At 40.1% G+C, this 27278-nt stretch overlaps 1 protein-coding gene across 1 annotated transcript in view; it reads left to right on the forward strand.

Annotated features, from left to right (window-relative positions):
• The window catches only part of IQGAP1 (IQ motif containing GTPase activating protein 1), a 135277-nt gene that overhangs the window by 79491 nt on the left and 28508 nt on the right, over nt 1-27278 (forward strand). Inside the window, exons 16-35 of the mRNA XM_007945136.2 lie at nt 6546-6636; nt 6825-6992; nt 7439-7581; nt 9830-10000; nt 10906-10989; nt 11076-11147; nt 11242-11311; nt 11660-11868; nt 12539-12694; nt 12924-13087; nt 13611-13835; nt 15575-15715; nt 15811-15895; nt 17157-17389; nt 18604-18736; nt 19781-19883; nt 20395-20530; nt 20897-20984; nt 23072-23284; nt 24056-24222. Of these exons, the coding sequence (XP_007943327.1) occupies nt 6546-6636; nt 6825-6992; nt 7439-7581; nt 9830-10000; nt 10906-10989; nt 11076-11147; nt 11242-11311; nt 11660-11868; nt 12539-12694; nt 12924-13087; nt 13611-13835; nt 15575-15715; nt 15811-15895; nt 17157-17389; nt 18604-18736; nt 19781-19883; nt 20395-20530; nt 20897-20984; nt 23072-23284; nt 24056-24222 (2852 nt within the window). The remainder of the gene's footprint in view (nt 1-6545; nt 6637-6824; nt 6993-7438; nt 7582-9829; nt 10001-10905; nt 10990-11075; nt 11148-11241; nt 11312-11659; nt 11869-12538; nt 12695-12923; nt 13088-13610; nt 13836-15574; nt 15716-15810; nt 15896-17156; nt 17390-18603; nt 18737-19780; nt 19884-20394; nt 20531-20896; nt 20985-23071; nt 23285-24055; nt 24223-27278) is intronic.

Raw genomic sequence — 27278 nt, forward strand, 5'->3', positions numbered from 1 at the left:
CTTTAACTCTTAATTCTGCTTATTCAGAATCTCTGAGAGAGGGCCTAGCTTACAGTGGTTGTGTATAGGCCTTTAGTGATAGTGTTTGTTTTTGTTGCCAGTAAAATCCAGAGGGAGCCTGGACAGAGGCATGGGGCTTGAGAGAATAAGTTAGGGTCAGGTTCTGCATTTAAAAAGGAGAGTAGATTGAGGATGTAACTTGTACCTACTCTTACTCTAGGAGCTCTGGTAGCATAGTGCCTAAGGCACTTGACTGCTAACCAGAAGGCTGGCGGTTCAGACCTACCAGCCACTCCTCGGAAGGAAGGTTGGGCAATGTACTTCTGTGGTGATACCACCTCAGAAACCCAGGGAGGGGTCACTGAGTTGGGGCTGACTTGATGGCACATAACAACAACAGCTCTTACTCAAGCCATAAGGCTGTTTGCCCCTTTTTTAGAGAGGTCATGGGAGTTAGTTTTTAGAGGCTATGACTAGAGTTTGAAGCATTTCCTTTTGCAGTGGAATAACTTTTCAGAGTTCACCAAAGGCAGAGGAAGAGGGTAAGGCGGATAGAGGAAAGCTAGCTGAATATTGGCAGGACTGGCTGAGTGGACTACACATTAGGTGGAATTGCCTTTTTTTAGGCATCAGCTTAGCTTCTGAGCCATCTTGGGAATAGTTTTAAAAATAATTGTCTGAGTTCCAAATTTAGCAGGCTGAGATCTTAAATTGATCTGTAATCTGCTTTTCTTGTGATATCTTTTGTGTCTGGTTTTAGTATCGGGGTAATATTGACCTAATAGAAGGAGCTGAGGAATGTTCCCTCTTCTTCTGTATTTTTGAAGAATTTGTGAAGGATTGGTATTACATCTTTAAATGTTTGGTAGGTTTAACCAATGAAGTGGTCTGGTCCTCAAGTTTTATTTGTGGAAAATTTTTAAGTTACAGCCAGTCCTTGGATTAAGTCTGGCTTTAAGTACGTACATAAGTTGGAATAGTTAGATACGGTTTGTGTCTAACATCAGTTAGTCAAGTGTTTTTCTTGTTATTTTGTGCCATCAAATCAGTTCTGACTCATAGCGGCCCCATGCACAGTAGAACAAAACGCTGTCTGGTCCTGTACCATCCTCAAAATTGTTGATATATTTGAGCCCATTTTTGTAGCCACTTTGTCAGTCCATCTCATTGACGATCCTCTTTTTTGCTGACTCTACTTTTCCAAGCATGATGCCCTTTTCTAGGGACTGGTCCCTCCTGAAAGCATGAGCAGAGTATGTGAGATGAAGTCTCACCATCCTTGCTCCTAAGGAGCATTCTGATTGTACTTCTCTCAAGACCTATTTGTTCATTCTTTTGGCAGTCCATGGTATATTCAGTATTCTTTCCCAAATCATAATTCAAAGGTATCGGTTCTTCAGTCTTCCTTTTTCCTTGTTTAACTTTCACAGGCATATGAGATGATTAAAAATGCCATAGGTTAGGTCAGGCACACTTTAGTCTTCAAAATGACATCTTTAGACACTGTATGGATTATTCCCCTGCAGAGAAGGAGGCTTGGAGAAGGAGACAAAGGTGGATAAAGCCTGGCTGTGCGACTGGAGGGCCCACGGCTTAACCATTTGGCCTTTTTCCTGTGCTGGTCAGAGCTTCTCTTGAGGGAGCCGCCTCCAAGGCTCCACTCCCACCTCTGCAAGCCCTGCATTCATGATCCTGGGGCCTGTTATGCCCTACAGGGCTGTCGAGTCACAGAGGCTCAGGGCTTCCTGCGAGGGCACTGGGAGCCTGGCTGCATACCTGGCCCCACCAAGGCAGAGGCTTCAGGCATAGTTCAGCTCGCTTTGAGATGTCATGAAATTCACATGCATTTCTTCCTAACACCCTCTCAGTTGCTGCTTTCTTCCTCTCTTCCCCACCTTCCTAACCCTACAGTAATTTTGAGCTGAAAAGCCTCAGGTTGCATAGGAGCTTAAAACCTAAAACAGGTACCAGCTGGTTCTGTGCTGCCTGTGCATGTGCCTGTAGGCAGTGGCCACAGAGGAGGCTGGCCCTGCAGCAACTGGTTGCAGCACCCTCGCCAGCAGTAGGAGGAGCAGGTGTGGGGCAGTGCAGCCCAGCTTCCCAGAGGCTACCTGGAGACTCTCCATGAAGGAAGGGATGTTCCACAGCCATTGTTGCCGTACCTGTTGCCTGGTTTGCAAAATAATTTGCAAAATAGGGTAGATTTTTTTTACTGTTGTCATAAATGTGAAATATCAAATAATGAGATTGTCTGTAAGTGAGCAGGTGTATACGTATATGTGTGTTTGTGTATATATGTGCATATATATTGAGTATTTTCTCTATCATCACATACAAACTGTGCACATGTAAAAGGATAGTCTTTAAAGGAAGTTTTAAGGGATGAGAAGTACCCTTTAGAGGTAAATGTGTTGTGTTTTCAGTGTAACATGTATATAAAATAGCTATTCTTTCACTCAGCTTCCTGTCTTTTTCCCATATTTTAGGGCTCCTTTATGTCTTTTACCTACAGTTTTTAATTCTTTCTTCTGGTCCCTAACTTCTTACCTCTTCTGCAATGTAGTCTGCATGTTTCTAAGTGTAAGTCAGAGTTGTTGGAGAGTATACTTTTGTATATTTTATATAATAGTTTCACATTAATAAATCTCTTTGATCTTCATGCTCTCCATAGTATCTGGCCTATGTTTTTAACTCTTTCTGCTCAGTGGTATGAGTTAATCTTAGGTAAGCTATTTATTTAAGTCTTCAAAATAGTGATTTTACTCATTGTTTTATAAAACATTGTAGATGTCATAACTGTTAACATAACAGTTTACCAAACTATAGTTAACTGATACAAAATGCTGAGCATGTTTCACCTTGCTGTTAGGTGCCATCAAGTCAGCTCCAACTCATAGCAACCCTGTGCACAATGTGATGAACACTGCCTGGTCATACTTACAGGTTTCTTAGAGGAAAGGAAATGCCAAAACCTTATTAATGTTGTTACATTGCAGCCTAGGAGAACAAAGGTGATTTGTTTCTCAGACATTTAAACCAGGCAATTAAAACAGGTGAAGTTTCCCCTCCCCCATCCAAGTACTCCATCAGTAGAAATACACTGATAAATATAAACTAGACAGACTTTACACTTAAGAGATTCTATACTTGAAATGTTTAATGGACAAGTTTAGCTTCTTTGGTTTCAAAATTGGATGGTTTTGGTCATTTCATTTTTAAATATCAAACTAGTGGCTTTTCAATCACCTTTCTTCACTCTGAGATGAAATATATTTACTATCTTCATGCTCAATTTGAAGACAAAGCAATTTTAATACTAGATGTAAACTGCCCTTACTATAAACTGCTTTTCTTCATAAGTTCTGAAATAGTTCAGGGAGGTATGGTTAATGCTGTGTTACTGAATGGTGCAAGTAAATACTACATAATTTTTTTGTCATGTTGCAACTTTGTTTCCAATTTAGTGACTCCTGGTTTGGAATCAGAGAGCAACAATGGCAACATTCTTAGGATATATATATATATAGAGAGAGAGAGAGAGAGAGAGAGAGAGAGAGAGACTGAGAGACTGACTATTACTAAGTAGCAACCAAGATTCCTGATTTTAACCCCTTGGCAGCAAGATCCAAGTTCCCTCATTTGCACATTAGCACTAGGTTATCTCTTTGGAGCAAGCTTGAATAGGAGAATTTGGGTTTTGTCATTATACTTGATCTAATTGAACCAGAGAGAACTTAATCTTTCCTGACACTAGCATGAAGTGATGTGTGCTGTCTCCCTTTCCTCCTTCAGCTGGGGAGAGGTATTTCTGTACTATGTTTCCCTGACATAACACACTAGCTCATTCTCTTTTTCTTGCCTTTCATGCTATAGCTCTAATACTTATTTAAGGACTGTCTGAAAGATTTTACTTTAATCCTTTCATTTTATTATGGGTCAGGGAAGACAGACCTCTGAATGGTCAGAATTATAGATAAGTTTGCTTTTCAGTACAAGGAAGTTGTGCTGAGTGCCCCAGATTTGCTTAGAATAGAATCTGCCCAGAGATATCCCACATAGGATTAGCCTGAAAGTGAACCAAAAATAGCCTGATTCTGTGGGGAATGCTTCTGTTTTTATTACGCAGGAACTTTTTTATGCTACCTTTCTTAGAAATTAGACTTTTTACCCTTCTTGCCTTTGAGGTCTCAGTTTAAGCTGACACAAGCTTATAGCTGACTCATTGTGTTATCTCACATTAAAACTATTGCGTAGTATTTCCAGTGTTTATTCATAGGACTCTAGGGATTGTGTGTGGCTATTTTCTATTTCCAGTAATAGAAAGTGACTGGTAGAGAAGGCACTAATAGGTGATTTGTTTTTGTATTCTAGTTTTCCATTTACTCTTTTCCTTTCTCAAGACTGTGAGCTTTAAAATGGAGAAAAGTGCCTCTTATGTAAACCCAATACATAGCATAATTTGGTTAAGTGATCTTTCTTTTTAAAATTGAGAGAAATCACTGCTCTCAATTTCAGATGCTTCCTTTGCCCCATTCTGTCACCAAGTCTCTTTATAAATTGCAGGGATTTGTGGCTACTTGGCTTCACTGAAAATATTGGAACTTTCTATTTTACCCCAAAGCCCAGACCCTACCTTATTCAACCACACCAAAACCCCATTGCCATTGAGTTGATTCCAACTCACAGCAGCCATGTACAGAGTAGCACCAGACTGCCATGTCTCCTATAGAGTGGCTGGTGGGTTTGAACCCCCCTTTTCAGTTAGCAACTGAACATTTTAACCACTGTGCCACCAGAGCTCCTTGGTTATGGTTACTGGCTCTACTTCTTTATTCTCCCTCATTGGTGCATTGTCAAGTTATATTCACATCAAAGAGTGGAAATGGATATTTAAACTGTTATTTATACCAGTTGCTGTTAAGCCACAGCAACAGTTCATTTTAATGGGTCGACCAAGAGCACCTCAAACATGACTTCTTCCAACCTGACCCCTTTTAAACTTGAGGTACCTTCCTATTTCTGGAGAATACTTCCATATTAATCTGCTGAATTGAAGAGCATGATACTATCTGTGAAGGTCTTAAGATCTTAATATCTTTGTTAAGATATCTTAAACAGAGGGACTTGATCCTTTGAGACAGTTGAGATTTACTTGCTATTTGTAACCTTAATACAACCGCTGAAAGCTAACTGGGCGGCAGGCAATAGTTTCCAGTTCTGATCCTCACAGTGAGATAGTGAGTAGTAGAATAGCTGACTCTTAGAGGCAAATCTTGAATCCATATAGCAGCCACATTCTTGAAAATGACTAGAGAATGAAGATTGTTTTGCTAATCCAGTGCTAGCCAAGATACCTTTTACAGCAAATGATCACTAATAATAAGCTATTTTTAAAAATTATCTAAAACCATATTTAGTAAGAGAGAAGTTAGTTACTGCTCTTTCTAACACTTCACCTCTGCTCCTCACATTCAACACAAATTACACTATGGGCTGGTGAAGCTTTTATTGGCCATGCTAAGGTAACTCCCATTAAACCAAACTCATTGCTGTTGAGTTGATTCCAACTCATAAGGACCCTATAGGACAGAATAGAACTGCCTCATAGGTTTTCCAAGACTATAAATCTTTATTAGAGCACAGACTGCCTCATCTTTCTCCTATGGAACTGTTGATGAGTTAGAACTGCGAAGCTTTTGGTTAGCAGCCAAGCACTTAACACTGTACAACCAGGGCTCCTTCTGTGAAAACTAGTTACAATTTATTATAGTATTTCTGTGTAAAAATTTGTTTTTAAGTTCCCAACGAGTGATTTTATAATCAAGTTTTAGAATATAAACTGGTGATAACTTGAGATTACCTATAGTGACACCTGGCTTTGAATATGATAATTTAAAGGTTCTGGTTAGAGCAAAGCTTGCTAGTCTTAATAACATTAGTAGTCATAGAAGTATAAACTACTCTAAATATCATTGGCAAAGGAAGCTTTCTAAAATAAGTACCGTATATTCATATACATACCCTAGCCCTTGTCACAGGTGTCCTTGGGTGTTACAGATAGTTAAGAGCTCAATCACAAGCCAAAAGGTTGGTGGTTCAAATCCACTGAGAGGTGCCTTGGAAGACAGGCCTGGTGATCTGCTTCCAAAAGGAGAACGCTGTGGGGCAGTTCTACTCTGCACACATGGGGTTGCTGTGAGTCAGAATCGACTGGATGGGAAATAACAACCAGCAGCCCTTGTTGCACCATTAAAGTCACTATCCCCTTCCCTAGTTTATCTCGTCCATTTGCCCCTTTCGGCTGCTTTTGACCCCTTGAATAACTCAAATTCATCTCCAACATGTCCTTCACTTACATGCGAGACATTTCCCTTGTAACCTTTTATAAGTTTTTTGATGTCTGGCTTCTCCCATTTGACTATTCTGTTTGTCTCATACATTTGAAACATCTTCCCCCATATGGAGTTGTGCCTCCGACCTCCTTCATCCTATGTGTATCACAGGTACCCTGATTTCAAACCTCTGATATTGTTCTGCTTTCATAGGAAACCCAGGATGAGTCAGCTGTGCTATGGTTGGATGAAATTCAGGGTGGAATCTGGCAATCCAACAAAGATACCCAAGAGGCACAGAGGTGTACGTATCATTTTATTTCTGTTTTGGTGAAGGGTGAGGAAGGCAAGGTGCTCTATATCTGAATTTTCAACTTAACTAAGATAGAGAGCAAGGGAATTATTTGCCAGTAGGTATAGTTAGGTGAAATAATGTGACAGTTTAGATGCTTCCTAAACTGTTTCTGTAATAATTCTCTTCCGGTGGTACAGTTGCCTTAGGAGTCTTTGCGATTAATGAGGCAGTGGACAGTGGTGATGTTGGCAAAACACTGAGTGCTCTTCGTTCCCCTGATGTTGGATTGTATGGAGTCATCCCTGAATGTGGTGAAACTTACCAGAGTGACCTTGCTGAAGCCAAGAAGAAAAAACTGGCAGCAGGTGAGTTATGAGAAAATAAGTGTATGTCCTAAAGTTAAGAGCTTGAGTATATGAGGGGAGAGAGACAGAGGAAAGGAAAATATAAGATTTCTCGTCCCATTTTATGGAGGCTGAATGGTTGCAGATCTTTTATCAGAGTAGTTTTCTAGTATGCAAGGTCTTAGACATAGACTTAGGAAGGAACTAACTTAGTCATGGCTGACTCTACACTTGGACTTCACAGGTACTTTATTTTTATAATCAGATATAAGTTAGCTGAGCTAGGTATCACAAAGCCACAGCTAAAGAACTTAGGATCCTTTTATTTTCATAGAGCCAAGGAACAGGCTTCTAAAGATCTTCATTTAGATTGTTCAACCTGATTAGAATAATCCTATAGTATTAGGCCTGTAAATGTAGCAACTGTGGCTCTGGGTTTCTTTTATCTTTCCTTTATTTTCTACCAGGAGATAACAATAGCAAATGGGTGAAGCACTGGGTGAAAGGTGGCTATCACTATTACCACAATCTGGAGACCCAGGAAGGAGGATGGGATGAACCTCCAGATTTTGTGCAAAATTCTATGCATCTTTCTCGGGAGGAGATCCAGGTAGGCTACCTTTCCTCACATAAGAAGAAGCTGAGACAAAAAATGTTTTAATAATAATATATTAATAATTAATAATAGCAGGAACAGGGCATGTGATCAGAAGTCCTAAACTAAAATTTAGGCTATGTAATGAACTGAAGTAAAATGAACTATTAGAATAGTTCTGTGATGGGGGGAGCAGGGAGTGACAAGGCCTGAATTAGTAAAAGTTTGAATTATAAAATTAAATCAGATAAATTGTGTACTTATTAAAGAAAACTTGGATGATCTAAAAAAGAAGAATGAAGGTTGCTCTGAGTGTACTTCCCCAAGTTGTTTGGCTATGGCTAAGAAGTTATCATAACCTTGCCCTGTTAACTCTGTTGTATATATGGGCATTCTTACAGCACACAGGAGCTCTGGCAGTGTAATGCCTGAGGCATTTGACTGCTAACCAGAAGACTGGTGGTTCATACCTACCAGCCCCCTCCTCAGAAGGAAGATTGGACAATCTACTTCCGTGGTGATTCCACCTTGAACACCTGAGGAGGGGTTGCTATGAGTCAGATCTGACTCAAGGGCAGTGAGTTTGGTTTGTTTTTTTATAGAACATAAAAATGCATATGTAGAAATAATCATCTATCAAACTTATATTCCAAAAGGGTATATTCCTTTTTGCCTAGACATACCTGATCACTTCCCATTTACTTCTTAGCTCCCAGTAATATACAATATAGTTTCTTGTCCAGCTTTACCTTTATTAAAAGTCTTGTTTTGGAATTTTAATGCCAAAGTCAGTTAGGAGGTCTTACATTTTACCTCTCCGAAGTGCCTGCCTTAAACCTTCACTCCTTTTGATTTCTTTGGTGCAATTGTCTCTGGTTCTCCTACTTCTCTGAGTGTCCCTTCCTAATCTATCTTCTAACTTCCTTTTCTCTATCTCTGCTTGAATTATTTTAGGATTCCATTGTGGACCCTCTTCTCTTTCTCTGCATGCTCTTTCTGAGTGATCTTATTCCAGCCTCTGGCTCCAGCTGTCACGTGCTTTGTGACTCCCAGATCTGTAACTTCATACTTTGGTTTTTCTCCTGGCCACCAGGCTTGCCTGTCCATTTGTAGTCTGGAATTCCTGCAGACACCTCAGATTCTGTTTGATAGAAGAAATAGAGACGGAAATAATATATAAGGATGTGTTTCTTCTTTCCTCACATAAAGTAATTCTGGAGTTTGCTGGTCCAGAGAAAGTATGGTGGCTCCATAATATCATCCACTCCAGGTCCCCAGGATCCTTCTTTCTACTCAGCTATTCCTAGCATGTGGCTCCATTCTCAAGTCATCTTTTGAGCATAAATGACAATCTAACCATCAAGTTAACAGTCCAGGCAGGAAGTAAAAAGAAAAGAAGGAAAAGCAAATAAGGCATGATGCCAGCTGTCTGTCTCTTTCTCTAGCAGCTTTCCTATAGGTCTTACCAAACTACTTCTCCTTATATCTCATGAGCTATCTCTCGCTAATGGAATCTATTAAATGAGCACATTATTGCCCAGAAGAAAGTTAAGGCTCTGATAACAAGGAAAAGGGGAAACATAGCTATTGGATAGATAGGACCAGATGTTCTCACATGACCATTCCCACTGCTTCTGCCATTATTCAAGCCCAGGTCGCTTCTTACATTGAATTATGATACCACATTCTTATTTACCCACATGCTTCAAGTCGTTCCTTAAGCTAGTCAGTCAGCTATGCTGCTAACAGGGCTATTTTTCTAAAGATAAATCTGATTATATTATTTTCTCTGTTTGAAAATTTGCTGGTTCTCCAGTGCCTATAGTAGCAATCCAAACCCTTTAGGTTACTTTTGAAGACCATTTGCAATCTGCCAGGAGAGGTGCTTTTCAAACCTTATTTCTACCTACTCCCCTGCAAATGTTCTACACTGTGCATTATAGGGGCTCCCTGGTACTTGCTACATACCCCTTTGTGGTTCTTGTCCACAGTAACCCCATATCACCCAGCACAGTTCCTGGCATAGTCAGTGTTGGATAGATGGGTGGGTAAGTGAGATAACATATGAAGTAAAAGATCAAGTTTTTGTTTATGTTTTTTTTAAATGTGAGAAGAATAGTCTAGGCTGAAGAAGTAGATCTGAAGACTTCATTCTCATTGCTTAGCTAAAGATCTAGTATGGACTTAGACAGCAGTGAGGGTTAAAATGTGTGTCCGTTCTCACCTATGCATGTCTTCTGTTGTACCCACATGCTTTGTTCAGAGTTCCATCTCTGGGGTGACTGCTGCATATAACCGAGAACAGCTTTGGCTGGCCAACGAAGGTTTAATCACCAAGCTGCAGGCTTGCTGCCGTGGATACTTAGTTCGACAGGAATTCCGATCTAGGATGAATTTCCTGAAGAAGCAAATCCCTGCCATCACCTGCATTCAGGTATTTCAGAGGCCATCTTTGAGACAGCAAGTGAGCTTCTAGAGCAGGGGTAATAAACAGTCAGCTCTTACGATCCAGTGTCTAAGTGTGTTTTTTCACTTCTGACCTCTTTGTCTTGTCCTTTTGAGAAGGACCTCCTCTTTTCTACCATTAACATAGGAGCTCTGGTAGCATAGGAGCTCTGGTAGCATAGTGCCTGAGGCACTTGACTGCTCACCAGAAGGCTGGCGGTTCAAACCCACCAGCCACTCCTCAGAAGGAAGGTTGGGCAATCCTCCTTCCGTAGTGATACTGCCTCGGAAACCCAAGGAGGGGTCGCTATGAGTCGGGGCCGACTCGATGGCAAAACAACAACAACAACAATAACAATGATAACATATTTAGTGGTATTTAATAGTGAACTGTCTGACTCAGTGGCAGTTCTTCTTGGAGACCTCATAGCTTCTAAGACTGTTTATTTGGCTAAGATTTGAACCTAGAGGGAAAACAGCAGTGGCTTTGCCTCAATGACAGAATAACACAATGTCATAGAAAGAGTTTTGACTTAGGAATGATGGCCCCACACTATCAGATAGTGGTAAGCCTGTCTAAGTCTTTTTATTCATCTGTAAATTAGAGATACTAATACTTTCTCATTTCACTTGTTGTGAGTAGCAAATAAGAGAATTTGTATGGGTGTACTTTTAAAGGTGTGAAATGCTGTGCCAGCATCAGGGAGGTAGAAGTTAGCTTGTGTTCTTCTAGTGGAGGCTCAATCCACCCACAGTTCCCCTGTCATTGTTGGGAGTGATCTTTCTGAAAGCTTCATCATGACTTGTATTCACATAATGTACCAGGGTGAGCTTCTCCAAATTTCCTTTGATCCTTGGGAAATAATCACCACCTGTAATATTTGATGATTTCAGTCACAGTGGAGGGGATACAAGCAGAAGAAGGCATATCAAGATCGTTTAGCTTACCTGCGCTCCCATAAAGATGAAGTTATAAAGGTATGGTAGCCTGAGCAGGTGGGGCACAAGTATGACGTGTGTTGAGTTCAAGGACTCATCTAATTTTTAGGATGCCTTGTCCATAGATTCAATCACTGGCCAGGATGCATCAAGCTAGAAAGCGCTACAGAGATCGTCTACAGTATTTCCGAGACCACGTAAGTACCCTCAGGGATTAGGGCTGCTGGAATCAGATTTGCTGTATTTTTGATGGACAGATAAAGAAATTCCTTCTTTTTTTTTGTTCCTTAGATAAATGATGTTATCAAAATCCAAGCTTTTATTCGGGCAAACAAAGCTCGTGATGACTACAAGACTCTCAGTGAGTAACTGTGGCTCAGCAGTGAAGTGTTGAGACAGTGGTGGAAAGCCATCAGGTTCTGGGTATTCTCCATGGATCTCTTGTTGTATTGAAGGAGAGGGTAGGGTGCTACTTGCAATTTAAGCCTTTGCTAACCTGTGGCTAGATGTCTTGTCGCTTGCCTTTTTTGTAACATAGCAATAGCATGATCAAGAAGATTGAACTTGGTGGTTGTCTTGGATCATGTCACAAGAAACAAATACCTTATATGTGATTAGAGCTACATTTTCAAGACAATGCCTCTATTTCCTTAGGCTTAGAACTTTTCCTGACAACACTGTTCTTTGTTGAATACTTTCTTTCTGTCAGTCAGTGCTGAGGATCCTCCTATGATTGTGGTCCGAAAATTTGTCCATCTGCTGGATCAAAGTGACCAGGATTTTCAAGAGGAGCTTGACCTTATGAAAATGAGGGAAGAGGTTATCACACTTATTCGTTCTAACCAGCAGCTGGAGAATGACCTCAATCTCATGGATATCAAAATTGGACTACTAGTGAAAAATAAGATTACACTGCAGGTATGGTCCAGTTCAGGTGGGGCCTTGAAGCACCTCATCTTGCTTTGTTACCCATCTCACCCTTGTTTGCTTGTGAGGAAAGTGGAGGCAGACTTCCTTCTCAGCTAATGCGATATATTTTTAAAACGTTATATAAAAAAATAAAACAATCTATAATGGACAAAATTTTAAATTGGAGAAAGTAGCATTTCTGCCCTAATTCCACCATAATCATTTTGTATTCTATATTTTTACATATATTAGGGGATAAGGTGCTTTTTCTTTTATCAAACAGTCATAAATATTATTTTTAACAGCAACATAATAATCCATTAGAAGATAAATGGTACCATGATTTACTTTTTTTTATTCGTACTATCTGTTGTTTAGGTTGTTTTCTATATTTTAAGTAACATTGCAATTCTCCTTAAGTTGGATTCCTAGAAGTTGATTTCGTGGATCAGTAAACATTTTTATGGCTCTTATTCTTTATAAGAAGATGGAAGTAGGAATGGATTTGATTGGCAAACTGAAGATAGGATACAGTGGAGTGATTCTCAATTATTTATTAGGGCTCTGCCAGAGTGCAGTCGACCTTCATATACTTTTATAGATGATTAAGGACCTTTCTATAATGCCCAGGGTTTCATCTTGAAAATTTTTTAATTTACATACTGGTATTTATTTATAGGATGTGGTTTCCCACAGTAAAAAACTTACCAAAAAAAATAAGGAACAGTTATCTGACATGATGATGCTAAATAAACAGAAGGGAGGTCTCAAGGCTTTGAGCAAAGAGAAGAGAGAAAAATTGGAAGCATATCAGCACTTGTTTTATTTATTGCAGGTGAGTGGTTCCTGGAATTAATGTAGTCAAATTTAGCTATGAAAATTTTCACAAGAAAACTTTACCAATAGCTCTCTCTGGAAGTATTTCTAATTTCCACTGAGGGATGACTAAAGGGCTATCTTATTTCTCTTATGCACTTTTTAGTCCTCCAAGATTAAAAAATTTGATGATTTTTTGCCATCCTTTATATTATCTAGAAATTCCTTTTCCTGTGGTTTTATTTCAGACCAATCCCACCTATCTGGCCAAGCTGATTTTCCAGATGCCCCAGAACAAGTCTACCAAGTTCATGGACTCTGTAATCTTCACACTCTACAACTATGCATCCAACCAGCGCGAGGAGTACCTGCTCCTGCGGCTCTTCAAGACAGCACTCCAGGAGGAAATAAAGTAAGAACTGCATGGCGTGGGACCCTATTGTATGTCAGTCCTTAACACTGTCAGAGATGGTCCTAGTTGGAGATTCAGGCTTTGCCTGTACCTTTTCTTAAGCTTAATTAATACTGTAGTTTGTGTGAAGTACTTACTCCAAACAAGCATCCACTTAATTATTACTAACATAAAGTGTTGCTGCTTCTGGAAAGGGGGTAGAATAAGAATTTGATAAAAGTAGTTTTAGGGACATACTATACTGTATTATAAGTTTTAAAAAGCTGACTCAGACACACAAACCACATCTTTATATCATAAAGGACCTAATGGTGACTACTGTGACTAAATTTGCAGCAGCGGGAAGGTCCTATGTTCATATGAGTATTGGAAAGTGTTTTTAGTGAGAAAACATACATCTCTTTCCTTCCAGTTATATCTTTTTAGGAGACAAGAGCTTTAAGTAGAAAGAATCTAGCAGTAATCTTTAGGTTGATAAATTCTTTGATAATTTTAAAGTGACTTTGTATCTGACGTTTTATAGGTCTAAAGTAGATCAGATTCAAGAAATTGTGACAGGAAATCCTACAGTTATTAAGATGGTTGTAAGTTTCAACCGTGGTGCCCGAGGCCAGAATGCCCTGAGACAGATCTTGGCCCCAGTCGTGAAAGAGATTATGGATGACAAATCGCTCAACATCAAAACTGACCCCGTGGATATTTACAAATCTTGGGTTAATCAGATGGAATCTCAGACAGGAGAGGCAAGGTATGAAAACACAATATCTTTTTCATTTTTATTATTTTATCTTCTTTATTTTAATGCAGTTAATCTTTGATTTACAAACTAATAATGGTTCAAATAGTTTTTCTTTAGGAAACTGTTCTTTAAATGTTAACCTAGTAATGTATTCACTTATTCAACAAAATTTATTAAGTACTTACTATGTGCCAGGCACTGGTAGATACTAGAATACAATAATGAATGACCCAGACAGGCTTTTTACCCTATGATCATAGTTTATTGGCTAGGAGAGACAATAAACATGTATGTAAAATTAACAATATAAGTTCATGGAAGTTTGATAAAGATTTTTTTTTTAAGGTAGTATTTTACTGTGTTTTGATGAAAGTTTACGGATTAGGTTTCCATTCAACAATTTCTACACAGATTGTTCGATGACATTAGTTACATTATTCACAATGCATGGACACGTTCATTCCCATTCTAAATGTTCCTTTGGAGTACCGTACTTTTCTATGAATAATGTATGCCTTATATGTTTTTGCCAACTATGCAGAATCTTTCCCCTTCCCCCCGCATGTTATTTCTGTAACCACACCATGCCAAATTTTTTTTTTTTTTAAAACATATGCTGACATCAGTAAACATTACCCCTTTGCTGTTTAATTGATTCTGTCAGAGAGAACTTGCCCCATAAGGTTCCAAGGCTGTAATCTTTTTGGAGTCATACTGCTACTTACTTCTCCCGCAGAATAGCTCGTGTGTTCGAACCACTGACCTTTTGGTTAGCAGTCATGCACTTAACCGCTGCACCACCGTGGCTTCTTTCATTTGACATTTCAGTTTGAGTAGAAACCCCTTCCCTGTAATCTCCTAGCACACTGTTCAACTTATTTATAGCACAATATGTTATAACTAGGAGCTCTGGTAGCATAGTGGCTAAAGCACTTGACTGCTAACCAGACGGCTGGCGGTTCAAATCCATCAGCCACTCCTCAGAAGGAAGGTTGGGCAATCCTACTTCCGTAGTGATACTGCCTCGGAAACCCACGGAGGGGTCGTTATGAATCGGGGCTGACTCGATGGCACATAACAACATAACAATGTTTATAACTATCTGTTTGTATATCTCTCCTACCAGGCTGTAAACTCCTCAAAAGATGCCATGTGTTATATCCCAGGTGTCAATCGTTGTTGTTGTTATGTGCCGTTGAGTCAGACCTGACTCATAGTGTGCCCCTCCTTGGGTTTCCGAGGCAGTATCACTATGGAAGTAGATTGCCCCATCTTCCTTCCAAGGAGTGGCTGGTAGGTTTGAACCGCCAGCCTTCTGGTTAGCAGTCAAGTGCCTTAGCCACTATGCTACCAGATCTCCCGGTGTCAATCATAGTGCCTGGTATATAGTTCAAGACACCCAACACACAGCTGAAAACTTGAGTTCAAATTCTGAGTTCTCCATTTACCACCTCTGTGATTATGAGCAAGTTAACCAGAATTTCTCTGACTGCTAATCAAGAGGCTGGTGGTTCACAGCCACCAGCCACTCCTCTAAAGGAAGGTTGGGCAATCTACTTCTGTAGTGGTACTGCGTTGGAAACCCAAGGAGGAGTCGCTATGAGTCAGGTCCGACTCATGGCAAATAACAACAAACAACCAACCACCAGAATCTCTGGGTCTTTCAGTTTTTAAAAGAGTTGCTCTCTGCCCTGAGTGGTTCCTGGCCCTTGATCTAATGTAGTTGGGAATAATTTCTGCTTTCCTAGCAAACTGCCCTATGATGTGACTCCTGAGCAGGCTCTGGCTCATGATGAGGTCAGGACACGGCTGGACAATTCCATCAGGAACATGCGGGCTGTGACAGACAAGTTCCTCTCCGCCATCATCAGCTCTGTAGACAAAATCCCGTGAGTGCTGTCAGTTGTCCTGAACCCAGATAGAGCCCGACCATTAGTGCCCTTCTGTTCCCGGCCCTTCTTAATAACTGTTGTCCATTCCACAGTTATGGGATGCGCTTCATTGCCAAAGTGCTGAAGGACTCATTACATGAGAAGTTCCCTGATGCTGGTGAGGATGAGCTACTAAAGGTAAGAATCTGATAGCAGCTTCCTGCCCTTCCAATAACGAACTCTTCAAGAAAGAAGTTGTAAAACTAGGGCTGGGGCAGGGGTGGGGGAAAATGAGACTTGACCTATAGACTTTTATTAGACCTAAGCATAGATGTGTAGTGCCTAAGGCACTTGACTGCTAACCAGAAAGCTGTCAGTTCAAACCCACCAGCCACTCCTTGGAAGGAAAGTTGGGCAATATACTTCCGTAGTGATAACTGCCTTGGAAACCCAAGGAGGGGTCGCTATGAGTCAGGTCCGACTCGATGGCACATAACAACAACAAGAAGCATAGATTCTGGCAGCAGCTGGTCATTGACTTTTTGAAAGCAGTTATAAATAGTGAATGCTGTCTCTTTTAGTATGTAGTTTGAATGGTACACAGACATCAAACAAATAAAGGAAAATGGATTTTTCCTGTCTTGAGATAAATTTCTTTGAGCCCTATCTTTCTGCTGAAGAATTGCTCCCTCTGCTGGTGTCCAGGTGATGAGCAGCAAGCACAATTGTTTCTGCTAAGGCTGTCGGCTGGTGACTCTTTCTTACTCTGCTGTGCTCCTTCCTTTTTTTTTTCCTAATCTGAACGCTTTTTTCTTCTTTCTCCTAGTTCTGTGCTTTTCTACAGTGAGGCCTCGATTCTAGACTTTCTGTTCAGGTGAATTAATTTTTTTTTATCTGAATGAAACTCTAGGGGAAATGCTGTGACTGTCCTTGAATTCTTCTGTAAAAAAGGTGTATGTTGAGTGACTTTAATTTCATAGGCATAAATTTGGCCTTTGAAATCTGCAGCATGAGGATGGTGGGGGTTGGGCAGATTACATTATGTTCATTAGGTCATGTTTAAGGACTTACTTCTAACTATATTTGTTAGCCTCTTATAATTAAAGCCCACCTACATGAAAATGAAAATTGCATGTGGATAGCAGCAGCCTGAATTTGCTGCTGTGATATGCACACAAAAGATGTCCTAAAACACCTTCTGCATCTATTCTTTCATTAAGTTATTACGAGTGACTTTCAATTCTGTTCTCTCTTTCTTTCTACATCTAACAAAGGCATGTTTGATGATTTTAGTTCCAGTCCTTGAGGAAACTGTGTGGGGTGTATGTGTGTGTTTTTTTGTTGTTTTGTTTTGTTTTTCCTCACAGGACTGAATTTTCTGGTTTTCTTTGCTAACAAAGTCATTTGTTACTTAGGGGTGTGGTTTTTGACACCATCTTTCTGCTTCATTTGTTCCCAGATTATTGGTAACTTGCTTTACTATCGATACATGAATCCAGCCATTGTTGCTCCAGATGCCTTTGATATCATTGACTTGTCAGCTGGAGGCCAGCTTACTACTGACCAACGGCGAAATCTTGGCTCCATTGCAAAGATGCTCCAGCATGCAGCTTCCAATAAGATGTTTCTGGGAGATAATGCTCACTTAAGCATCATTAATGAATATCTTTCTCAGTCCTACCAGAAATTCAGGTGAGAGGAAGGGTGTAAGGTACCTGAAAGATTCTGTAGATGGATTTCTATCTCTGAGGGTAAAGATAGATATTCGAAAGATCGAAGGTTAAATACCTTATAACCTGGACTGCCACACTGTAAGATATGTGTTTGATGTACTCAGAAGCTCCAAGAGGTAAATTCATTTTGAAGAGGATTTTTGAGCTATTTAAAAATGTATTCATGTTAAATGTATAGTTCTTGATGTGAACAATGGTGTTCTGGTTACCTAGTGCCACTCTGACAGGAAACATACCAGAAATGGGATGGCCTTCACAAATAGTTTATTCTTAAAATTTGAAGGCTTTAAGTCCAAGTTCAAAGTGCCAGGCTCTAGGGGCTGGGTGAAAGCCCTTAACCTTGGGATCCAGCTCCACTTCCTGCTCCTGACCCACTGGAGCTGGAGGCATTTCTTCACTCAGACAGCTGCTTGCTGCTGAGGCTGAGAAGTCCCAAGGTTGACAAGTAAAAAGTCACAGTCCTGATGTTACCAAACCACATGGCAGATTCACTTAAGTTCATTGTAAGTTTCAAAGTTGGCAGAGCATAGCAGGCTGCTGAGCAATGACAAGGCTACACGCAGGGTCCAAGCATGCCATAGGCTAGAGACCATTCCCAAGGCTTCTCTTCATATACAGGAAGCAGCCCACATCCCAAAGGCAGCTACTTAGCTGCTTGTGGTAGATCCCACCATGGAGTTGATTGTCAGTCTCCTCATGGGGAGTAACTACCACCAGCTGCCCAGACACTCAACCAGGCCCAACCAAGTTGACACACAAACATAACTAGCACAGATGGTTATGCATTAAGTCCATATTACTTTGTATTCAGATAATCAAAAAATGCTTTTAATATTTGTAAATATTAAAAACAATCAGTTTTGAGTTCAGTACCTCAGAGCACTGTATTAGAGGTAAAAAATTGATTCTCGTCATTACAGGTGTCTGAGAACTGTTTTAAATTATTGTTGAATGGCTCTTGTGGACAGAACTAAAAGTAGGTGAAGTGAGACGTTACTAGAATCAACATTCCAAGGCTGTGAAGCACGGTGAACATGAAGCAGTTTCATTAGAATTAACTGTCTTGACTAGGGTTTTATATGAATTCAGTATTTGAGAATTGGTGGGATATCTTCTCACCAACTTCGCTTTGATATATCATTTGTTGAGGGTGAACTCTGTGCTTATTTTCAGACGATTTTTCCAAACTGCTTGTGATGTCCCAGAACTTCAGGATAAATTTAATGTGGATGAGTACTCAGATTTAGTGACGCTTACCAAACCGGTCATCTACATTTCCATTGGTGAAATCATCAACACCCACACTGTAAGTATTTTTCTTTAATTACTTAATTGCACTGCTCTGCCCTTAATTGCCTGCTTTGGGTGTTGCTTACCATTTCTGGAAGCCAGGTATCTCACCCTTCCTTTGATCTTACTGACACCACATCTGCTGTGTTATTTCTCTTCCTTTGATTATTATATTTTACAATGCACTGCTAAGTCTTTCAAAGAGATCTAGAGGCCACCTGCATCAGAATCCTCTGAACTGATTGTTAAAATGAAGTTTCTTGGACCCTTCACAGGCCTACTGAATTTACATTGCAAGCACTGATCTCTAATGGCTTGATAAAATAGTTTCACTGTTCTTTCTTTTTACCCCAGCCCTCTGCTTTTTTTTTTTTTTTTAACTAACATACCTGCTTCTTCCTATGTGTTGCTTTAGAGTGTTCCCTTAAGTGTTCTCTTTTTCTTCAAGTTCTTATAATTCATACTTTTCCCCATTGAGACATAAAGGACAGGAAATGAGGACACATGTAAAATGTAAATGAAACTTCAGATATTGTCATTTCTTAGGGCATTTCCTAGGATAATAGTATCTTGAAGGCTTTCTTGGTTGCCCCTAAGATAATGATAACATTGATCCAGTGCACTTTTCTTTGAACTAAAAGATATGCACTGAAAACATTAAAGAGAAGTAATTAATTTTATTTGAAGTGATAGTAGTGTATATCAGTGACTTTTGATATTGAAGTCTGTGAGTTTATTGTTCTTTCTTAGATAGGGTGTGTTTGTATGTAAGGAATTTGATTGTATTAATCTCCTTAGGACTGTGAAGGTAGAGAGTGCAATTATTTCCTTTCCATTCTCATAACATAAGCCATCCAATAGAGGGCATTGCGGTGGTGCTTTATATATTTATAATTCTTTATTTGGGTTAGTTTACTAAGGATTGGCTTGCCAGTCCTTTGAATGTGGAAGCTTTGTTATCTAACCTCTCTTGTGCAGATCACAGTTAGGCACTGTGGGCCAGGATGGGGGCTAGAGAGTTGAGTGTGTAATGGAATTTATTATTGGCTGTTTGATGCAGCTCCTGTTAGATCACCAGGATGCCATTGCTCCAGAGCACAATGATCCGATCCACGAGCTGCTGGACGACCTTGGGGAGGTGCCCACTATTGAGTCCTTGATAGGTAAAGTTCTGACTTAACAACTCTAAAGGTGGTTAGGGGAACACAACGAAGAGTATTGTAATTGTTACTTTCTGTTTCCACTCTGTACCAGGTACTGTGTACACACTGGGAAACAAAATAAATTATCTCTTGTCTATCAGGAGCTTAAGTTCAGTGGAAGACAAAATTTTAGATAAATATTCACAAATAATGTAATCAGAAATTATTGTAAGTTCTATAAGGGAAATGAACATAGAATATTTTAAGAGAATTATAGCATTAGTATTAAAATGATTTGTCAAACATATGAAATTTAAAATATGTGTGTGTGTGTATGAAATTGTTTCATTGTAGAGCCTTTGCCTTTCTCATTTGGTGTGACATTTATTTCTCAGTAAATGCTATCTTTGCTGTGTTATATGTTTTGGCTTATTCAAGTATCTTAGACTTATATCATCTATTTGTATTCTTTTTTTCTCTAGTATCTCCTCTCTTTATTATACTGACTTGTTGTACTTTCCCAAAACTTCAGGGGAAAGCTCTGGCAATGTAAATGACCCAAATAAGGAGGCCCTCGCTAAGACAGAAGTCTCTCTCACACTGACCAACAAGTTTGACGTGCCTGGAGATGAGAATGCAGAAATGGATGCTCGGACCATCTTGCTGAAGTGAGTTTTCAAAATAGGAAGTGTCATGAATGTAATCAAAAGATTCCTTGACTTGGTGAATAAGCCCACTTGGTCATTGCTGAAATGATCATTTTGGCTTTTGAGTCTGTCATAATTCTGGCCATCCTGTATGTTATACTTGGTACAAGACTTGTCTGCCTTGTTTTGCTCAGAGGATGCTAAAATGAAACTTAAACCTTGGAAACCTAACCTTAGTACCCACTCTGTTGTAAGCCTGGGACCTTGAGTACTTAACCCACTGTCAGTGGGACCTCTATGAGGTTGTGGTTATATGCCACTGTGTATATCCATTTGAGAAATAGAACATCTGGAAATGTTTAAATACTTCCTCCCTCTCATTTTTAGCACAAAACGTTTAATTGTGGATGTCATCCGGTTCCAGCCAGGAGAGACCTTGACTGAAATCCTAGAAACACCAGCCACCAGTGAACAGGTAGAATTTACGATTTGACATATACCTTAGTAAGGTGGATAGGCACTTCTGTGAGAGGCACATGCTGGGCTTAAGGTATGTGTGTGTGGGGACATAGCTAACGAGACAGTAACCTAGGGGTTAAAAAAAAAAACTAAACTCACTGCTTTTGAGTCATTTCCAACTCATAGCGACCCCTCCTTGTGTTTCTGAGGTAGTATCTCTATTGAAATAGGTTACCCAATCTCCTTTCCAAGAACCTAGGTGTAGGTGTGGCTATAACTGGAGTATGATGGTGGTTAGGGCCTGTCTAAGAAAAGTTATTGGTTCCTAAATTCAGAGAGTGATGTTCTTAGAGCACAGAGCTTACTGGTACTTACATGCAGCATGCGTGTGTGAAAGTGCATGCACATATACATACAGTGATGTGTGTGGGCAAAATCCGTGAATATATCCAGTATTTATTGAATATTATATAGCTAGAACTGTGTTAAGTCCCTTGGTAGTTAGAAAAAAAGTAAAGAATGTGGTTCCTAAACTCAATGAACTTTTAATCTACTTGGGGAAATATGACAACTATGCCTGCAATTATTAGAAAAACATTAAAAATTAACTATGGCATTGACGTTAAAAACAATAGAAGTTCAGGAAAGAGACCAGTGAGGAACAATGTCATCAGGCTTCATAAAGGAAGTGGAACTTGAGCCAAGCTTAGCTAAAGGAGAGATAGGATTTGCTGGGCATATAAGGCCAGAGAGGGCATTCCAGGCAGGAGGGTACATGTGAACGAGGTACAAAGGAGGAGAAGGGCCTGATGTGATCAGACCTATCAGTCTGAAGTGAAGTTATGGGTGGAGGTGAGTAGTGAGAAGGAAAAGATGAATCCAGATTATGCAGTATCAAAAAGCTAGACAGGAATTTGGCACCTGAGAGCTAGAGAGTACAGATCCTTTGTAGGCCTTTGTTAGTTAATTTAGCAGTGCTGTCAGGGCAGATGGAATAGTTGAGTCATCAAGGTGTGTGGTAAGGTCCCAGACCCAGTTAGTTAGGAGTGGAGTGGCATGGCATTGGGAAGGGATGGATGAATCAAATTCAAGTATAAGACCCTGTTTCTCATTTATAAAATGAGAAAATTATATCAAATGATTTGTTTTTAAGTTTTGAGCATGGGAATCATTTCCATTAAATGACAACTTACTTGGAAGCCCAACATACAAAGGAGGTAACAGTGGCACCAGGCACTTAGAACCCAGCCCTCTAGGGCTCTTTGGTCCTCTGGAAAACCTTAAGGCTGAACAGAGGACTATCTGAAAATCACTGTTCCAGTTGAATTCTCAGCTTTCAGATCCTCTAACTGATTACTGATTAGATGTGAGTGAGGGTCCATAAAGGAGGCAGTAACTGAATTGCATAAGCTAGACAGGAAGTTTGAAGTAGTGAAGGAAGAAGCAGTCTTCATTGAGGAACTGCTGTGTATAGGTCTCGTGCGTTGACTGATGGTCTTTCATATAATTCTGGCTGTATCCTTATGATGTGAGTATTTTCATCATCATTTACAGATGAGGAAATTAAGACCCTTAACCAAAACCAAACCAGACTCAGTGCCATCAAGTTAATTCAAACTCATAGTGACCCTATAGGACAGAGTAAAATGGCCCTATAGGGTTTCCAAAAGTACAAACCTTTACCGAAGCTGAATGCCTCATCTTTCTCCCACAGAGTGGCTGATGGGTTCAAAATGCCAACCTTTTGGTTAGCAGCCCAATGCTTCAACCACAGCACCATGAGAGCTCCTTATTTAGACTCTTAGAGGATAAATATCTTGACCAAGATCACAGCTTATGGTATCAAACCAGACTTGGAGCCAGTTCTTTCTGACTTTAAAGCTTATAGTCTTTACATTACATATACTAGCAGCAGAGTGGTCTTGACATTAAAAGAAAAGGGAATATTGAGAGAGAGGATTGATCTAGTTTGGGAGAAATTACCAACCGGAACTACAAGCTACAAATTTGAGAACTATACGTATAGAGCCAGGTGTGGTTATGCTGCATAGCTTTAGGACTAGTATGGTGGACTTTCCAGGAGCTTCTTTGTCTCATTTATAGGAAACAGAACATCAGAGGGCTATGCAGAGACGTGCTATCCGTGATGCCAAAACTCCTGACAAGATGAAGAAGTCAAAATTTGTAAAAGAAGACAGCAACCTCACTCTTCAGGAAAAGAAAGAGAAGATCCAGTCAGGCTTAAAGAAGCTGACAGAGCTTGGGACCGTGGACCCAAAGAACAGATACCAGGAACTGATCAATGACATTGCCAGGGTATGCATTTGGGGGGCAATGCGGGCCTGGCTTGGTTGAAAGCTGTTTTAGAGGCTTATAAAGGAAGTCAGTAGCTGTTCAGATAACATCATACCTTCAGTTTATGGGAGGATTAGTCTCCTCCCCTCTGGAAAATGGGTCTTTAACTCTTCTAACATGATGACCTTGCCACCCCAGAGATGGCTTATTCTACTGTCTAGATTAAATAGGAAGAAAGCCTTAATTAAACCTTCCTATCTTTAAATTTATTTTCAGCCTTAAAGAATTCTTCCAGTTCTAAATTTAATTCACATCAGGTTGATCATCAAAGCTTTGAGTTGTGTTGACTCTTCAAAAGTGTGGAGCTCTGGTGCGATGGCTATTCCGACGTTCTCTACTGTTGTGCTAAGATGATGCTATGCACATCTGGGATTTTGATCACTGATGTAGAAAAATTCACTTTTCCTACTTTTCCTGATAAAATATTTAAGAGGTTTGAACTAGCTTTGCAATTAAATTCCAAGAATGTGGAAGTCTGTAATCATACCACATTTCCCTGCCTCTGGAAGATACAAGTGGCCAAAAAATAAAAATTGATGAGATTTGAATTTTTTTCTAATTCCTGAACATAAATTGCTGCCTATTATGAATGTGTGGTTATGTTCACAATAGAACTAAGCATTTCTAAGTTAAGTAGAGTTAAGCATTGCTAGGTTGAAATGTTAAATGCTATGAGTCAGGAAGCATATCATGTCTATCATCATTTTCCTAATTTTAATAATTATGTTTCAGGATATTCGCAATCAGCGGAGATACCGACAGAGGAGAAAGGCTGAACTGGTGAAATTGCAACAAACCTATGCTGCCCTGAACTCTAAGGCCACCTTCTATGGGGAGCAGGTGGATTACTATAAAAGTTATATCAAAACCTGCTTGGATAACTTAGCCAGCAAGGGCATGTAAGTTTTTTTTTTTTTAAAAGAATGAATATCAAGGGAAAGAATTAGGATGGGGATAAAGTAGCTGTAACTGAAGTGGCGTTGGGAATTTTACCTTAAAAACACTAGATATGTTAATTGCATTAGTCTTTTATTTTGCTTCTAATAGCTTATTTAATCGCCTAGTTCCATTTGTTTTATATAAGTAATATGTGGAAGATTTCAAGGATACTTATTTGTAAGCATCCCTGGTTCTAAAATACTATCTTGACACAAGAAATGATAGAATTTTGAAAGGTGCTCTGGCAGTGGTCCTAAAACTGGATGTTGCTCAAAATCACTTAAGGACTTTCATTAAAAATTTAGATTTGCAGATCCCTTTCTAAACCTCCTGGGGTCAGGATCCAGACTCTTTTTCTTGGGTGCTGAGAGAAGTCTCTCTGGCTCATACCATAGGCCATCCAGCAGGCCTACTTCATGGGGATGGAAACGAAAAACCCACAAGAGGTGAAGTAGTAAGTACAGGTTCTATTGTAGGGTTGGTTTAGTTTTCACTCCTAACGTTCATTTTAAGAATTTTTCACACATCAGAAAGATTGAATGAATAAAACAAATACCTATATACCCTTCACCTAGATTCACCGATTTTTAATATTTTGCCACATCTGCTTCCTCTCTTTCTGGCTCTCTTATTCCCTTATGTACTCCCTCCCTGGAAAAAGGGCGTAAAGGAGGGTTGATGTGAAGAAATGCAAAGCTGCTCCTCCTAACCCACCACCCAGAGCTGGCTCTCGTGTCCTTTTGATGCGTCCCCATCATTCTTTGAGCATTGAGTATTCCTTACTTTCCTTATTGGCACAAGATGTTTCAGCCTACCCAGTCCTGGAATTAGCTATTTCTCAGTATCCCTGATTGTTTTTAGTGATAAGTGGTATTTAGAAACCAAGATCTATTCACTAGGTGTGCTTATTGCTATAGAGTCATCATTGCTTCTAAGCCTCCCAAGCAGATAGAGCTAGGTCTTTTTTTTTTTTTTTAAATGACTGCATGGTATTCTAGTATGTAGCTAGGTGTATCAATTTATTCAGTCAGTTTTCCACTGATGGACTTTTAAGTTGTTTACTGGTTTTGTTATTAAAAATGCTGTGATAAATAACCTTTTATACGTGTGGACATATTTTCAGAGATAAAATTCTAGAACTGGAATTGCTGGGTCAAAAGTTTTGTGCATTTGTAAATTTGATAGATATTTTGCACTTGGCTTTCATAGCAGTTATTCCCATTCGTACTCCTGCCAGCAGTGATGAATGTGAATGGCCCATTTCTTGAGCCTTCTCTCCTTTGAAGTCCTAAAGCACTGGTTCTTACTCATCTCTATTCTTTTCATTCTTTCCTTTTCTTATCATTTCTTGATTTGATTATCTCAGTAACCTATCTTAGTTATTTAGAACCGCTATCACAGAAATAACACAGGTGGTGGCTTTAACAAACAGAAATTCACTTTCTCATAGTTTAGGAGGCTAGAAGTCCAAATTCAGAGTGCCAGCTATTCTAGAAGTCTATCTCTCTGTGTTGGCTCTAGAGGAAGGTCCTTGTGTATGCTAAAACAGCATGTAGGCGTCCTCTGACTGCTTCTAACTTCACAAGCTGGGGGAATCAAAATCAACATCAGCAGGTCAAGGCTGATTCCTATATGGCAGAGGTCAGACATGCTTCTCCTCTCCAACCTTTTTACTAATTCTGACATCAACTGTCCCTCCCATGGCATTCTACTTTTCTGTGGTGTTCAATAATTTTTTGCAGTGGCCACACAGAACCCACAGGCAATACTCATGGTGATAGGGTTTATTTGGGAAGTGTTGTTGTTATGTGCCGTTGAGTTGGACCGACAAGTGACTCCTCCTTGGGTTTCCGAGGCGGTATCACTACCTTCCTCCGAGGAGTAGATTACCCAGCCTTCCTTCCGAGGAGTGGCTGGTGGGTTTGAACTGCCAGCCTTCTGGTTAGCAGTCAAGTGCCTTAGGCATTATGCTACCAGAGCTCCTATTTGGGAAGTTGTTGTTGTTGTTGTTGTTATGTGCCGTCAAGTCGGCCCCGACTCATAGCGACCCCTCCTTGGGTTTCCGAGGCAGTATCACTACGGAAGTAGGATTGCCCAACCTTCCTTCCGAGGAGTGGCTGGGGGGTTTGAACCGCCAGCCTTCTGGTTAGCGGTCAAGTGCTTTAGCCACTATGCTAAGTAATAGGTTACAATTCAATATCAGAAATGACTCAAGATACATTTTCTTAGCCATGTGGTAGGCATGCTTTTCTCTGCCTCTGCTCTGCTTGGACAAGTGTTACACAGCTCTTTTAACTCTGTCAGTAGGTAGCCCCAGGGCACCCTACTCCACCAGCAAGCCTCCTGCCTGAAGGCACTCAGCCTCCTTGTTCTGTGGGCCATGAAACCTGCCACTTTGTCTTATGCTGGTCTCTTGGCTCTGTGGCTGCCATTTCTCTGCTGCTCCTTCTTGCCATCCTATCGTGTCAAAGCTTTCTGTCTGCTGAATCAAAGGAAATTCAATGCAGCGATCTTGGGTCCAAAGAACATACTCTACTTTTGGCCCTTCTTTCTTGATGTTAGTGAGATCTCCATTTCTGCCTCTGGGATGGTTCATTTTAAGCCTAGCACATGGCAAAACTGACCAGTCTCCACATTTGGGTTCCATACACCTTATTTGAACAGTCCTACCCCCACAAGGATGCCATGTACCTTATTTACATTCTTAACAAGCTATCCAACCCCTTGGTGGGCCACAAGCACCTCACACGTTCACAGTACCACCCAGTTATTTGGTGTGAGCTGCAAAAGTTACGGCAGGAAGAGCCATACCAAATAATTTACTGCACCACTGTCTCTTTTGAGCTTCTTCTCCTGGACACTCTTCATGTGGCTTGGCATCTCTCTTCTCCCATCTCTGCTTCTTTCCCTTGCTTATTTTATCTCTTTTTTTATGTCTCAAAAGAGATTGATTTAACATATACCTTCACTAATCCTGTCCATTAGCATGACAAAGGCACCCATTCTTTTTTTTTTT

The sequence above is a fragment of the Orycteropus afer genome, unplaced genomic scaffold (genome assembly GCF_000298275.1).
Source record: "Orycteropus afer afer isolate SDZICR_OR568_19922 unplaced genomic scaffold, OryAfe1.0 scaffold00132, whole genome shotgun sequence".
Lineage (NCBI taxonomy): Eukaryota > Metazoa > Chordata > Mammalia > Tubulidentata > Orycteropodidae > Orycteropus > Orycteropus afer.